The 17,086-nt window shown below is 39.0% G+C and overlaps 2 protein-coding genes across 4 annotated transcripts in view; both read right to left on the reverse strand.

The window, feature by feature from the left end:
• The window catches only part of pik3r2 (phosphoinositide-3-kinase, regulatory subunit 2 (beta)), a 59,432-nt gene extending 50,877 nt beyond the window's left edge, over positions 1-8,555 (reverse strand). Inside the window, exon 1 of one of the 2 annotated variants that reach the window (XM_041802709.1) lies at positions 8,469-8,555. The gene's annotated coding sequence lies outside the window, so the exon portion shown is untranslated. Of the gene's footprint in view, positions 1-8,321 lie in introns of both variants that reach the window. The other variant, XM_041802708.1, reaches the window with a different exon arrangement.
• A 2,138-nt stretch (positions 8,556-10,693) lies between these two features.
• mast3a (microtubule associated serine/threonine kinase 3a) overlaps positions 10,694-17,086 on the reverse strand; it is a 52,312-nt gene continuing 45,919 nt past the window's right edge. For both annotated transcript variants that reach the window (XM_041804043.1, XM_041804042.1), the window contains 7 exons: positions 16,499-16,620; positions 16,213-16,401; positions 15,562-15,785; positions 15,142-15,264; positions 14,804-14,940; positions 14,035-14,219; positions 10,694-13,915 (listed from right to left, as the gene is read on the reverse strand). In XM_041804043.1, the coding sequence (XP_041659977.1) occupies positions 13,047-13,915; positions 14,035-14,219; positions 14,804-14,940; positions 15,142-15,264; positions 15,562-15,785; positions 16,213-16,401; positions 16,499-16,620 (1,849 nt within the window). In that variant the 3' untranslated portion in view covers positions 10,694-13,046. The remainder of the gene's footprint in view (positions 13,916-14,034; positions 14,220-14,803; positions 14,941-15,141; positions 15,265-15,561; positions 15,786-16,212; positions 16,402-16,498; positions 16,621-17,086) is intronic.

Genomic DNA, 17,086 nt, shown 5'->3' on the forward strand with positions numbered 1-17,086 from the left:
TGTTAAATTTTATGTTGTTAGGCTCAGATTTGGCTCTGTAGTTGTGGGTTGTATTTGTTAGCTGCTGAGCCACCTTTTCTCCTACTGACATGTACAACTGTAGCCTGGAAATTTCTGCAAAAAAATGTGTGCCCAGGTAGGATTTTTAAACCCTGGCTTTTCAACAGGGGAGTGGGCTGTCTGCTGTGAAAGAAGCAAAACTCCAGAGAGATTTGTATGCAGACGACATAAAATTTCCACATAATTCATACTCTATTGTCGGGCTGAATGATTTGCAAAAACAATCTAATTGCAATAGTTTTTCCCAATATTGCGATAGCGATATAATATGGGATTTTTATTAGATTCCTCAACATATGCGTTTTTCAACAAATTCAAGCAATAAATCATTCTATATCATAACCTACAACAGCCAGAAACACTCATCATACATTTAACCATTTCAGTGTTTCCCATACATTCATTTATTTGTGGCAAACTCTGCAGGAACAAAATTGTTACCCCTTTTGATTTAAGTTACCTACTTTATTTATTCAACCTTATTTCTTATTTATTTAGTTTTATTTCTTTCTTTCAATAAGCTATTGTATTTTTTATTTAAATGTATTTATGTTAAGTTTATTTGGTGTTTGTTTACATTTGACATTAAATTAAAGTTTTAAATTCAAATCCAAATCAAACTCCATGGGGTTTTTTTTTTTTTTGCATGCCCCCAACACACTAATTTTCAAAGTTAATCAAAAGAGGGTTTGTTGCTACTAGAGTGGTACAAATTCATGCAGGGGTAGCTAAGTGCTTGTCTTTCATCTGATTCCATCAAAATCATGAGAAAATGCAGCCATTATACACAGGACTCAAAGGACTTAACATAAACAAATTAGGTTTTGCAATGCTTGCCAATAAAATGAGCTCTTTTTAATTACTGCTATAAATTCATACTTTCCTGATGTTTATCATCAATGCATGTCATGCAAAAATTGGCAACAATGCATGCCGTTTTAAATGCTAAATCCTAACTGCATTTTACAGTCTGATTCACACACAGATAATTTTTTTTTACAAAATATTTCTCAGAGGTCTCTGATGAACAAACTATTGTTTTAAACAGAAGTCATGCGATACTGTCATCTATGCTCTTACAGTATGATTTATGCTGCCTCACCATAAAAGTTCCCATAAAGTTAATCGAGGGATTGTTATGAGCTTGTAAGAGAATTTGTTACAAGCAGATATGACTGACTGGATATTTCGTTGTTGAGGCTGTTTATAAATCACATTTGATTACCTTATAAACACACATTTATAAATATAAGTAATTTATTTCCTTTGTCATTCTATCTCCCGTCTACCAGATCAATTAATCTAATTTCTCATTTAACCTGCCAACACTATCAACCGAGATTCATCGACAGTCACATTTATGTAGGTTGGTATAAACTAGGTGGGAGCTGTAATCTTTAACTTGTAAATTTTAGCGATCCCCTGACTGATCAGGAAATAATCAATATCAGCAAATTATCCTTAACCGTGTTTTAACAGCAGATCAGAATTAATGGCTAACAAAGGCAGTCGCCTGTGGTTAATAGTCTGGTCACTATGCTCATATTCACACCTGATAGTCCAGGTGACTTGATTCGACTGGGGGCTGAAATGGCAATATTGTTGCTCTTTCATGTGGTTTGGTTTGCTTTAACATTGCACTTGGTCAAACGAACCAAACTGTCTAGACATGATCAAATCACTGCTCATTTGTGGCGGTATCGTCCAAACAGCGACAAAGAGGAAAAAAAGAAAGAAAAAGATTTAGAAGAAAACGGCTCACCTATTGGCCAAACAGAAACCAGAAATCCATCTCTTTCTGCTGTCTTTTTCACCAAATAAACAACAGAGAAACTCCAAATTTACGCTGTCTTGAGACTTTTGCTTTTACTTTGGTGTTCATATCTGTTTCACAAGACGGCGCCCAGTATGAGCAGCAAGCGAGGCAGGGAGCTGTCCACCATGTTGTTCTTCACATGAGACGACTGAATCAAAATGAAGAAGGAGGTGAGTGAAGATGAAAGCAAGAGACCACGACATGTTGCCCTGGTTTCACAGATGCTGAACGAGGTATCGACATTTATTTGTATCTATCTGTAAATCTTAATGCTTTATGCCACTTTCCTGCCTTTGGTTCACAAGTTGGTCCACTTTGCTTTCACATCACAAACACGCCGCACCGGGATTTGCTTGGAGGCAAACCAAGACCCCCGTTTACAAGCGGACCAGAGCTCAACTGTTTGATCCACATCAGAGTTCAAGTGAGCTTTCACACCACTCAAACTAAACCAGACTATCCAGAGAAATGGACCAGAGTTCACAGCTCTGGCGTGAAGCGATCTCAGAAAAGCAGTGTGTGTAATGTAGTGTAACTAAAAGAACAGGGCTGAACGATTTGCAAAAATGATCTAATTGCAATTTCTTTTTCCAAAATATTGCGATTGCAATTTAATATGCAATTTTGCTTGGGTTAATCTTGTATATTTTTTGACAAATTCAAGCAATACATAATGTGTATGTGTATTAAAAACAATGAAATTATTTCCAAAGCAATTCATCCATATTAGCATGAATCTGAATATGGGGGTGCTACAAGCATTAAGCTATAAAGGAGGCAGCTGGGGTGGTGGAGGTGAGGCTGGCTACCAGCTGGTCATAGCTGGGGTATGACTTTCGTGAAGTAACGCTAAGCTTCATCAATTTTAGATAGAATGAACTAACTATTTTTGCTCGTATTGCAAATGTGATGTCATTTACTTTGTTTAAGGGCATTATGATTTTTATGTCACTCATCAGTGGTGTGAACTGCAGTGTTGCGGTCATCTGGTTGCATCTGGCAGCTGCCAGTGTGGGGTTGTACCTAGAAAACAATGGGGACCACCATTTGGGCGCATGTTGGACAACCACTGTGATGGTTTGTGAACACACCCTTATAAAAGCTTCCTTGGTTTCTGCACAGGAGTTAAGAAGCCAGAAGATGGTGGTCACAACACTGAAATGCTGACTACAGTAAACTTTCAATCTAGAAACATGCAAAGAGGTGAGACTTTCGGCCTCCTGGCAACCAGAAACAACATGGCTTCTAGTCAATCAACACAGCCAGACCGAAATTATGCAAACTTATGAACAATTCTTAGGCTTCGTGTGATGGAAAGGGATTATTTGAAATAAAAATCCCCTTCTGTAAAGTGCAAGAAAGAAATCAGCCATTTTTACCACACGTAAAAACTGTTTTTTAATTTATGTGAGAAAATTACAACCAGCCTTGAGTAGATACTCAAGGAACTGCAGTGTTTTGCTCCCCAGCCTTGGATATATTGTTCCAACACTTTGTTGTTACAGGTCTGTCTTGATGGTTAGGTGACTATCTAGCCACTCGTAGTCAAGAGGCCCCACCTGGTTCATCAATGACTCAGAAAAAAACATCAGAAATACTTGAGCTTGGGTTAAAAGTCAAGCAAGAATGGAGTAAATTTCCCAAAAGGTAAAAACATTTAGCCGTCTTTAAGTAACTGACTAAGCTGCCCCTACTGGTCGTTATAAAGATTGCAGGTTTAGCAGTTTAGCTTTGGCCTCACATTTAAACCCTGAGTTTATGTCCATAGTTTATATACAGTCTATACTTTAGCCCTGCAGTTAAATGTGTCCATTGTTCAAAGGGAGATGATGTGCAGAGCATTAACATTGTGGTCTGAATTTTTAGTTAACGCAGAAAATGTAGCAGTGGTTTATGTTCAAGCATTAAAAAACAGCAGTTTTCTGTTATTATCAAATTGTTTTAACTGAGACAGATACATTTTCTGTCTCATATTTATACATTTAGAAGGACAAACATATCCTTGGAGTACGTTTTAGCCCTTTGCGGCCCTGCTGGTGAGGAGCTGACTACAGAGACACCACGCATGCAGCCTGGCCTCGAGCCATCTGTCCACATGGAGCTGAAAAATCTACTGCGCCACAGGGAGGACAGGCAGACAACACAGCAGCTTATGACAACTTATTTTCAAACTAAATGCAGGGACTCGGGCACTTGACGATTTGGGTTATGTTCACCTGAACTCTATGTGTCCTTAATGAGGCCGAAAAACCCATTTTGCTAAATAGAAACATCTGCTCCGACGATTATGTAGCACTGAGGCGCCACTGTTCAGAAGGTCAAGAATGCCACAAGCTTCTACAGTTAGAAGAGAAAAGATACGAAAAGTGCTAATTAGAAAGTAGTTTAAAATGCTACATGTGGCCACACAGATGCATTTAAACATTTTTAGTCAAACAATGGTAGAATATCTGTTAAGTCTCATCCAACACAAGTCTTTCTCCTACACAGTATGAGATGAGATCAGTAAGCCTCATATGCACTTTTTTCACCCTATCAGTTGCAATTCTCTCAAATTATCCAAACATAATCCTCCTTTACCCAACACAGGGTACATGTGCATAAATCTCCACTCCAAATCCACCATAACATAAGCAGGTAAAGCAAGAGCAGACATAAAGCTTATCAAGTTCTTATTAACTGTGACACTGTGAGAAGGAAAGAAAACAAGTTTTTCTAGGTTAGAGGTGAAGTAATAAAAATTAAGTGGCACCTTCATCAAATCAAATATAATTACAGTGTCTGGCTCTCAGACAAAGATGCTTTAAGATGATTTATGATATAAATGTCACTGTATGACTGAAGGGATAAACCGAGGTAAAACAGCTGTTACCTATCAGCATTTTTATCAGTAACTGGTCAGGTCACAACCGCGTGGATTACAAACTAGAGAGGTAACGAGTGCATTCAGCCCAGTGAGGTTGTCATTGCTAAATCTGTTGAGTACCACATTTTTAAAATGACACAGTCTCTCTTGTTGATGATCAGTAGTCTTGAAAGGTCCAAAAAATTTGATCAAGACTTGCATAGAAGATAATTGAATGCATCAAAAAAAAAAAAAAAAAAAAAAAAAAAAAACACAAGCAAACTCCTACATAGTTTTAACTGGAAAAAACTGGCAACATTTTGGCACCAAAATGCTAAAACTTTGCAACTGCATTGAACCAAAGGTAGCTACGTCCTTTCTGAAATTACAGACATTAAAATGTCCTTTTTCACAGATGAACAACTGGTAATCTAAATCGTGCTGTTACGCACTGCGTTTCAGAGTTCCACCTTTTTGTTCCTGCTATTCCACAGTATTGAACATATATATTTATTAGCGATTATCAATTATCGGACATTAATAAATTGATTCAGAATCTTCCACCTCTACATCACAATGCATCTAAGAATCGACTTTTTCTCCCACCTGTATTATTTAGCAGTATTAATAATGGATTTGTTAAAAAATTGAAAAGTAGATGTTTAGTGGTCTTTCATCATATTGTCTCTCTAAGTCAGGATGCTCATCATTTTTTTTAATTTCCCAATTAAAATCTGGTGTCATGATGGGAAGTTGTTTGCAGGTGTGTGGCAACTTCCTATTTAAGATGTTTTCCCTTTCCAACAAACTGCCTGTAACTGGTCCTTTCCAACAAACTGCCTGTTAAAGGTCTAGTATTGAAGAACTGCAAATAATTAACCCTTTTTGGAAGTTGGACAGTGTGCAGAAGTTTTCTTTGGATTGCTTGTTGGATATTCTGCCCTGTAATGTGCCGGTCTTAAGAAATAGATCTGCAAATTGGGTCCAATTGGGTCTTAAGAATAAAAAAATATCGAAGTATGAGGTGCCGAGGACTTAGTATTATGACAACCCTACTGCTCAGTGTGGTGGAGTCCAACAAAAGTCACATATAAAACCTTAACTTAGAAAAAGGGAGGCATGATATTGTCTGCATGATATTTTTATCAGCGGGTATTAGCTCAAAAAGGTTACTGTTAATATCAGCCAATATGTACATTTCTGCCAACATTTTCCACCAATCAGCCTATATCAGCTGCGTATACTAGAAGTTTAGAAGAGGAGTTTCAGGCAGGGCCAACAGACGAACATCAGTTTATTCTAAGTACTGAGTTTTCTTTCTTTGTACTTCCTTCACCTCTGAAATGTAAGGATGCACAACATTGGATCTTGCTCATATCCAATATGCAGATAATTTTAATAATTTTAGCCAGTATTGATACAGATATGTCATCTAGTTCGGACCTAAAATTTCAGTCCTTAAAACACACGTTTAAAGTTTTAAGATGAACAAATCAACATATTTCTGTCCTTAAACACAGTCTAAAGTGAAAGGAACAATGATAATATAGAAAAAGAATAGGGCTGAACGATTTGCAAAAATAATCTAATTGCATTTTTTTCCCCCAATATTGCAATAGCCATAGTCCATAGTAGCAAGAATCTGAATATGAGGGTGCTACAAGCTTTAAGCTATAAAGGTGGTAGCTGGGGTGGAGGAGGTGTAGCTGGCTACCAGCTGATCGCAGCTGGGGTATGACTTTCGTGAAGTAACGCTAGGCTTCCTCAGTTTTATTTAGAATGAGCTTAATGTTTTTGCTCATATTACAAATGTGATGTCATTTGATTTGTTTAAGGACATTAGCATTTTTACGTCACTCGTTTTGATTAAGAAAAACATAGGTTACATAAAATACAAAAAGGACCGTTTTTGTAAACCATTATAAAAAACTGACACTTGAATGTTTGCATAATGTGCATAAAATCTCTATCTCAGCTGCTGCAAAAAATGATATTATGTATTAAGCTGGCATTTTGACACATTTCTAGATTAAAAAATTCTTGCAACTTCTGGAAATTTGTAAATTGCAGCAGGCCAAATTGGGATTTAATCTAATTTGCGATTAATTGCCCAGCCCTAAAAAAGACTTCAGCTGAGGTAGGTCTGGTGGTCAAGCCTAAAATTCCACCAACTTATCTGTTTGTCCGGTCAATATCTGAAGCTTATGCATACAGATTTTTATAGTTAAAGTATCTGTTTTCAATATCAGCAGGAATTGTCATATCTGCCGATACTGATATCATACCTATAATATTGTGCAACCCTACTAAAGTGTGCTTTAAGGATTGGAGTTTAAGCTCTGAACTCCATTTATTTTTTGTATTGGTAAAGAGCCTAGTAAAACAGATCATTTTCTAACAATCAGGTGTTTATGCAGGGTTATTATCCACACTAAAAGCTTGCAGCCTAACAGGGGAGCTAAACAAAGATGTCCTTAAGTGCTGTTTGATCAAATAATTTCATTCATGTTTTACTATATCCTCCAGTTAAAGATGCAGAATAAAAATAAACCAATGCTGCTCTACTCCTCAGTTAAATTTCTTCTGTTTCTTCAGCACCTTTGAGAAGTGGCATTTTGAGTATAGCCAATTTTGGGGTTTTTTTTTTTTTAGCCCTGCGAGTCATTCTGAACATTTTAATGACATTTAAATGAGTAAAATAAAGCCTTTGCCAGAAGTTATGCCTCACATTGATAACGCAGAGTAATGAAGGAGTGACATTTAGTTGCATAATGCTCGATTCAGTAATTACAAAGGAGAAGGGTGGTGGTGGGGTGGACTCCACACAGTTGAGTGGCTTGTCTTATTATGCAAGTGGCACAATTTTCATTAACTGATTCATGTCAAATCCTCAATCCAGAGATGTAACAGCACACACAAACATCATGTTAGGCCTTTAGCTATGTGAGGCCTCCACGCTGCATGGCCTCCCTGTGGTCTGCAGTCAGTGTAAAGGCACTATTATAGTGCAACATACACCACCAGTGTTATACACATGGAGCAAACTGCAGTTAGCCGCGTACATGATTAGGACTATAGTTTTATCAGTATCTCTGAAGTCAGAATATATATATATATTTTTGGTATTTAGCTAACAAGAGGAGACGCGGAGGTTTAAATTCTGCATAAATGCACAACTTTCGAGGCTGCCGTCCCAGAAAGTTTTAAAAGTCTTCATGACCGTATCTCAGGGCATATCAAGAATTACCAAAAACTTTGAAATGGCTATACAAATTAAGTCCAAAACTTTAAACACTTTCAATAAACATAAATGTTAACGTTACACTAACTTAACGGGCTCAGTTTAACACGTCAACTGTCGACAACCGCGGGCACCGAGCAACGTGCAGCAAATGTTCAAGTTGCACCACAGTGCAGTACATCAAAACATAAAAAATAAAACAAACAGCAAAGAAAATCTTAAGTAACAGCTTTGAAAAGTTCAGCACAAGTCAACAGCTTGAGGTTGCGTGAGCTGAGCACACTTGCAACCTCCATTTTCCAGTACAGTGGCTGCTGCCTTGCTGTACTGGAAATGTGCAATAACTTGGAAAAACTCACCCGCGGATATTTCTTGACTCTTCTCACTTTTTTGTCTGCGGCGCTCAAACTCTTCGAAGTGGACGACCGATTCCGTGCGGTGCCTTTTCTGCGGACGAAAGCTTCTCGAGGTGCATAAAACTTTTAGAAAAACCTGTGCTTACTTACTGCTTCGCCTTCTTTCTCTTGCTTTCTTTCTTTTCCCGTTCACGACTCCCTGCTCCACTACACAGCCATTTTCCAGCTCAGCACGGCGCAGGGAAGGGAGAGTGCGTGGGAACTAATATGAAGAACACGGAAAGTGACGAAGGCGAGCGGAAAAGCCCGAGCGATTAGTGAGGGGTCAACGAATGGCTGCGGCTTCAAACGAACATTTAAAGATGACAGTTTATTCATTTTCTATCAAAATACCCATTATAGTAACATAGCAAAAATATATATTTATAAAAAGGGAAAAAACATTGGAATATTTCCCACTTTTAATAACAAAACATTGAAGAAAAACTCGTGCACTGTCTAACATGTACATATACATAGTTGCACGGGTAGAAAGCAAACAATTAAATTTACTCAAATATCCTTAATTGAATAGTTTTTGGTCACTTGTATTTTTTTTTTAGTACATTTCAAAATCAAAACCTCCACTTCTACTTAAGTGTTAACCAGAGTAACTGTGCATTGTTATTCTGAGTATTGATATTTCAATGTTGAACATTTTGGAGTTGATTCTAAATCCCAAAGTGTAATCTTAACTTCCTCTTGTGTAAAATGGTCTCCAGCGCTGGAGTTATGTGACTGTTGATCCACGAGTGTTTGTTTAACTCTGTAAAAAAGTACATTGTTCTCAGCAGGGGTGTAGCCAGGGATTTAAGGCCCCAGAAAGAATACTACACAGGGGGCCCCTTAGCCAGCTAGCCAAGCAGCAAATGTTGCATCATTTTTACAAGTATCTCTGCATTTTAATATATTCTGAACCATTATTTTCCCATTAATGAGCAACATTTTACTATGGTTAAATTAAATTTACTTTCATTATTTTGCAGCACTGGACTACACCATTTGGACATTTTAATGGGAAGGAGCAGAGCCCCACAGTATTTTTTAAAATTCTTTTTCATACAAATTTTTAGTCTGTTGGTCAATTAATTTAGTCACTTTTGATTCAGCAATGACACTAATTACTACAATTAATAAAAATGAAAACACACTTTGCAGTGCAGGCTTCTCAAGGGCCCCTCCCTACTGTGAGCCTGGGTAATCAGTACCCTTTTCCCCCATGTGCTACACCCATGGGTCTAAGCCCTGCCCACTGTGATTTTAAATCTGGGGGTTGTGTGGGCTTAGTGTGTAGATGTGTTTATTTGTTTTTGGATGTTGCCTGTCCCACAGAAACCTGCTTGGATTCCTTTGCTCATGGTTCTGATGGATTGTTGTTTTTTGATGTGAGGCACATTTGCACGGTGAGGGAATTTATCCCAGTGAGTTAGAGTTTCAACCTGTGATTTTAAGTGGTCCTAAAGAACTTATATTGTGTTTGTATATATTCTTTATCAGTATGTATCACCTTGTTGTGAAGTTAACTCTGCTTTGTTCTTGCCAGGGGGGGTCCATCTTGCCACATATTTTACTGCAGATCTGTCATATGGTAAAATATTTAAGACTTTCAGAAGTGTAGTTCAAATGTAGTTTAAAAGTTTTAAAGTTGACTCTATTATGAGTTTGATCAACACTACTCATTTTTCTGTGTATTTGACTTTACTATAGAGGTGTGACTTTACCTGAACAACCTGGTTGGAGATCTATTCACTTGCTGTTCTTGCCATAAGGAAAGATCATATTTTACCATACAACTCCCGAGTAGCTACTTGGTACTTAAAGTTAACTTTAAATTCAATAATTTTTACTTTTACTTGAGTGAATTTATGTCCCAGTACTTTTATTTAAGTTGTATCCAGATTAACTCTACTGTTAATTGGGTACAATAGTTGTTTACTTTTTACACTTTTAAATTGGCAAACATTGCCAAAGTATTTATACAATGTAAACAGTGTTCTCCCTGTCCCTTAGGGTAGCCTGGGGCTAGTATTTGACTAGAGGTCTGTAGGTTTAGTCAAGCTTTTGCACTTTCAGTGCCACTCATTATTTAAGTAACTAGGATTGTATAACTTCAAACATGAGGTTTCATAAAGTATCCAAGTATCAAAAATTTTGATAACCTTAAGTTGTTAATTAGGCCACAAAACTAGGGAAATGCATTGAAAGAACATCTTTTTATTCAATTTGCTATGAGTAAAGTGTTTGTAAGTGCTTTACTACTGCACTGAAAATAAGGATATTTGAACAGTATGTATTAATGGACAAAGAGCAAGCACACTCATTTTGTTGTTCTGGACTTCATAGTCCCTTTGCAATTCATTTATTTCAAGCACTGTTAAAGACAACAAAAAACAGACAATGTCACACCAGTCTTGATCAGATACCCACATTGTAGGAGCTTCACAAAGGTCATCCAGGGGGCAACAACTTTTTTACGCACATACGAGCACACACTCTGACACAAGTGTGGGAAATATGGAGAATGACATTGAAGCACCTGTGTGAAGACATAAAGCTTTTTAAACTAAAAAAGCATGATGGCAAAAAAGAAAAGAAGAATTCTTTTGATGACTTATTTTGATGAATAAAGCCAATGTAATCTTCAAGGACATTTGATTTGAATAAGTTGACGCTACGATGGGTTTGGTAGGGAAACATAACATACTAGTATGTATATTGCATCAGAAAATCAGAGATAATGATACAGACACACTATTCTTTCACCACACTGTATACCAAACAAACTACTTACCTCTAGTTTGACCCCCCTTACAGTCCATAACCACATTTCAAGGCCAAGTATGTGCTAAACTTGCATTTTTAAAATTAACAGCTCCCAAGAATCTTCATACCACTCATGTAAAATGTAAAAAACTACAACAGAATGTTGTTTTTCTTTGTCATGGATTGAATGAAACAGGAAAAAAGTTTTCATTTCTGATCCAAATGGTTTCTCAATTAAAACAAAATGGCTATAATGGGAACAGATATTAAAAAATAAAGAAAAAGCTGTTCACACCTCTCAAGGCTCACATAAGCGAACATCAAAGGAAGAAGCTGGGGTCGTTTTAACAAGAGTAGTAACTTGGAAAAGTATTTAAAAAGGAAATATGTTGTGATATAACTGTGGTTCAATTGTAAAGGGATTTGAAGCATGCACAATGCTTTCAGGCCCTGTCACATTACTGTGGCATTACACAATGTCTGAGTCCATCTACTCTCACAAGGTCACTTTCAAAAACACACCACTCACAGCTGCTATAAGGTCCACCATTGTTTTTACATTATACATCAACAGCATAGGTTATTATTAGTACTGCAACAAGACTTTTCCATATCAAAATGTACAAAAAGAAATCCCCCCAACTCGTTCCTTCATCCATTCAAGGTTCAGCTTTCAACTCCCCTGTCATTCACTTTTTTCACAATAATTTAACACAACAATGAAGAATCTGCACACATATTTAAAATGTAAACATTCATTCATAACACACATTTCTTTAAAAAACAGCCAGGGAGCCAGTTTTGTCAGTTGCATCTGTACAATTTTTGAATCCTGCAAAGAAGAGGATCGTCCTGAAATAGAAATGTGCTCTAACTGTTACATGGCTGCGACAACTTGTGCAAATACATCAATTACGGTATACACACTAGGTTTGTTAGGTGCTGGACGGAGGCATAATTCAACAAGGTGTAAGAGGACAGATAGATGACAGCCTAGCTTCTGAAGGTAAAGCTTTATCTAAACACCTGTACACTGATTGGGTAAGGAGTAAAACCACAGCTAGAGGAGAGTTGAATAAGACGTAGTATTCTTCCAGACGACTGACAGCAAGAGGAAGTAGAGCCCATACATGCATGAAGCTTCATATGTAAAAGTATAGTACCTCTTTTAATGGTTAAACCATGCTTTGGCACTACAGCTAGGCTCACAAGTGTTAGGATATTCATAGTTTAGTCCTGAAAAAAATGGTCATACAATATAGATGTATTCAAATGGTCACAATCTATATAATACATTTCTTCTTAGAGGCAGCACGTTATATCGTCTGCAACTGTTCAACTCGTGTTATGTTGCAAGACTATTCAGTTTGTTCCAAAGGCCCAATCGAAACACTGAACAACACCCAGCTCCACACAGGCATTGAGGTATAAAAAAAAATGGTAAGATATCAAGTGATGTTACCTGCCTTCTTTCTGCACTTGCACCTGTAAAATCACACTGAAAAGTCATAGCTTGGCTTGTTTTAGTGTGCAATTCCTGCACTAACAGCTGAAGCATCCACAGCGTTTTCAGCACAAGATGAGAATAAAAAGTCATAAATAAGTTTCTCCATGTAAAACCAAAAATATTTACAAAATACATCAGTTACAGGTGCCACAGTGATTTGAGAACCAAGAGAGAAAACAAGCCAGGAAGTAAACATGGTTTGGCAGTCACTGATGTGTTAACAGTGTTGCAGGATGCATATACAACTGAGAAGTATCATTCTGGCGTTGCTCTGCTGTCCTAAAGAAGTCGATATAGGACCTGGTCACAGTTTTCTGGACAAGCATGCAAGGCTGTCAAATGTCAGAGGATTACTTCACGTCAGTTTCTGCCTCAGTGAGACTCTTCCTTGACCTTTTTCTCCCAGACAGGAAGAATAACTAAAGCCCTTCTTTGTCTTTTGACTTGGCTTTCTGTGGTGTTGTTGTACCCTGTACTCCTCTTCCTTCGAGCTGCACTTTTGATTCTGACTGACCCGAGTTAATCCAGGACGCCTTAAATGCCTTCGGTTGCATGACAGGAGGTGTTGGGCTTGGGGTGGCCTCCCTCTCATCCAAATCGTCAAAGCTCACCTCCTGCACCGCCTCCTGTTTCTTAAAGGAGTCCCGTCTCTCGGACAGAGCCAGCTTTCTCATTACTACCACCTCTTTGGAGTGGTGGTTGCTGCCGCGGTGTTGTGGCGAGGAAGTAGAGCGGTGGAGCTCGCTGCCTCCAGCTGCTGAGTCATGATGACCCCTTTGCCCTCCGATGTACAGCCCCTGTCGGCCATGTTCGCCAACACAGACGAAACCAGTGGCAGTGTCTCCTTCTGTGTCCTCTAACCCCTCCCCCTCTGACAGAGGGACTTCCATCGTGTGGCGACGGGTGCTGTATGCCTTCCTGTCGCCATGGTAACCCCCTGTCATTTTATCACCTGTCAGCTTCTCTGCAGACTGGACCCTCTTGAGGAGTGGTGACCGTGGTGGTTCGGCACTGCGAGGACGCACAGAATGGCGAGCGATTGTAGGGGGGGACAGGGTCTTGCCGTGAAAACCCTGCAGGGATTTGGTATGACTGGGGAGGCAGGATGGGGAACACTGAGGAGAGAGTGGCTGAGGTGGTGGGATGCAGGCGAGCGGGGAGGGAGGGATGCTGCTGGTGGACTTGCAGCGGCCAGCTTTGGTGTAGCGACCCAGAACATGAAGAGAACTGGGACGGGCCTGTGGAACAGGTGAGTTGGGAGAGCTCGAGCAGGGAGAAGAACTAGAATCTGACAGAAAAAGAAAAGGGAGCCAACATTAGTTTCAATTTTCGATTTAGAATTAAGTAGAGAAAGTGACAAAAAGTCCCCTGTTTGGGATGCAGGTGGTAAATGACTCCCTGCCTCACCTCCAGAGTGGTCAGGAGCAGGGGAGCGACAGGGTGTGGATGGCCCAGGGGAGAGGCTCTGCGTAGGGGAGCCAGAGAGGCTGTCACTGGATGACTGGTGGAAACCTGAAGAGAAGCTACGGCTACTCTGCATGGGTGGAGGAGGCGTATGCTTTGACAACTTCTTCAAGATGCTACGTCGCCTGCTGCTCCAGAGGAAAGAGGTGTCACATATGAAACAGCTCTTAGCTGTAGCCTGTTCTATGTTAACAAGTACAAAGACTATTACAGTATAAGTATAGAATTTAGCACTAAGGCAGGACTAGAAAGTAACTAATTATATTCACCAAAATTACTGTAACTGAGTAGGGTTTTTTTGGTTACTTGTCAGTTACTTGATATCAGTACTTTAACTTCTAGTTAAGTTTAACACAGTAACTGTAGTTTTACTTGAGTACAATAATTGTGTGCCGTTTCTACCTCTGTTGACAATAGCACATAACGAGAGTTTGATTCCACATCCCTAGCATCAGTTCATTTAAATTAAAATAAACAGAAAAGGATCAAGTTCCATTATTTATTTATTTAGTTAAACTAACTGGGTTACTCATTGTTGTGTACACTCCACTTGTTGGTGTTTAAGTTGAAATATAACATTTCTGAGTCATATTAGAGTTTCAATGAAAGCTTCTTTAATGTGTATGCCTCTAATGAGTGATGTATCTAATACTGAGCTTCTTAGACTGATGATACAGTAATGTAGCTATGACCTCATCCTCCCCCTACGTACCTGTCCTGCCCATCCTTCCTCTTACTCTTCTTGCTGCGCCGGGCCATCTTGGACTTGTAGCTCACCTTTCTGGCAGGGCCCACCTTGATGGACGTGTTCTCCAGGGCAGTCGTCTGCAGGGTCACCCTGTTGCCACTCTGTTGAAAATGGATCATTAGCATTAACGCATATGTATGAGGAAGTCAGTGTCTTTATGAGGAGCCATAAAATAATATGTCTCACATCCAAAGAGTGTGTTGTTTTTTTTTAAATAAAAGCAGCAGTACATGTAAAACACTTCCTCTATATGACTGATGAGTTAAGAAAACATTTCTGAGAAGATATTTTATAAATTGTACCTTTAGCAAGAGCTCCACCACCTCTGTGTGCACAAGTCCCTGCACTGACTCCCCATTGACGTGAGTGATGAGGTCACCAGCCCTCAATCCTGCCTCGTGTGCTGGACTGCCTTCCTCAACACACTGTGGACACAGAACACTTAATACCTCAGATCAAAATTAGAGGCTGAGCTGCTTTGTAATGAGCTATTACTGTGACTTACAATGTTTACCTGTGCAATTATTATAACCAGTGTTTACTGACTCTGAATAAAAGGCTTTTTTCTGTTTTTGCCATGCTGACTACTGTGCTGCCAGGTACCCTTATGTAAGACTATGCAAATTTTTTAGAACTTTGTGTGAAGGTTTCAAAATGACACTTAAAATTAATTGGAAATAGAGAATTTTTAATTTACTTTAAACATTAGTAGAAATACATACCCAGACCATGTGATGGACAGTGTAGATGTCACTGTCTCCCATATAGACTCGGATAGCTCGCAGTGCAAAGCCAAACCTCTTTCCAGAGCTGTGGATGACCACAGGAGGCCGGAGGCAGCTAATGCTGACAGAGAGGTCCCGACTTGGGGATGAGTCTCTTGACGAGGGGTTAGACGACAGAGACAAGGAGGATTTGGGGCTTGTTGGAGGAGCTGCTGAGTCATCTGATGAGGAGGAGAAAATGAAGTCATCAGATGAGGGTGTTTGACATTTCCTTATCACTTACACGACTCAGTTATGATAAAATGAGTTCTAACAAACTAAAATAATAATGATACAGGTTAGTGAATTACCTTACTAATTACAATTAAAAATAATTCAAATGGTAAAAAAAAATGAGAAAAAGTAAAAGTTTGCCCATCATCTTAGATGCAGAGAGAGTATTTGTCTCTGTCTGGAGTTTGTTAGGTAGATTACACAGCATCAGGCTGTAGAGGGCACTGTAACACATGAAACATCTGAGCAAACACAGACGGGACTGTGATCCTACTTCTGAACAACTAAAATCAGACTGAAATAACTGAAATAAAAGAGCTTAAGATAGAAGCATTTTGTTTATGACTTCTTGATTATTATCATCATCCTGTCTACCTGGAGTGATGATGAGCGACAGGCCAGAGACAGAGGCCGACTTGGGCACTTTGCCAGCTGGGGATCGGGGTTTCTCTGGAGTCTCCAGCTGGTGTGCAATGCGTCTCGATGCCCCCCTACGGAACGACGGCCTGGTTCCTGTGCTGTTGCTCCTGAGCCGGATGCGTCGCAGATTGGAAACCATCCCATCTATGATCATAAGGTATCAGGAGTTTAACATTGTTTTTTTATTGAGGAAAACCCGACAAGGAAGGAAAGTATAAAGACATCATTTTGTCAGGCTTACCCTCTTCCTCAGCAGATATAGCAAAACGGGGCATGATGTCAAGGCTCTGCGTGCTGTTCATCACAAGTGGACTGGCGCTGCGCTCTGACTGAGAGGAGCTAGAAGAAGCACGAGGACGCAGACTGTGAAGAGAAAACCAAAAAAGTTTGTATTCAGCCAAATGAGTTCAGTGAAAACTTTCCAAAAAAAGTTAGTGATGTTAAAATGTTTATTTTTATACTATGATTTAGCAGGAGTTTTTTTGTACTGTAAAAAGAACAGTTGTTAATCACAAATTTAACCAAACGTACCCTCTTCCGTTTTCAAATTCTGAATAAACTTGCATATTTGCCATTGATTACAATGGCAATACTGCAATTTTTATATAATAAACTTTTTCTCAGTAGAGTAAATGTGTGTCTGTATTTGCGTAAGATATAAATCAATTCAGAACTATGGGAGGAACTGAAGCCTTTCCTAGAATGCACTGAAAATAAGCAGGTAACCTGACACTGCCAGTCACACAAAGGAGTAATGTGAAAGCTTCCACCTGACAAAGCAGAGCATGCTGAGAAATCCACACATACCATAAAATATTCTTACAGAAAG

The sequence above is a fragment of the Cheilinus undulatus genome, linkage group 13, assembly GCF_018320785.1.
Source record: "Cheilinus undulatus linkage group 13, ASM1832078v1, whole genome shotgun sequence".
In the NCBI taxonomy this organism is placed as follows: domain Eukaryota; kingdom Metazoa; phylum Chordata; class Actinopteri; order Labriformes; family Labridae; genus Cheilinus; species Cheilinus undulatus.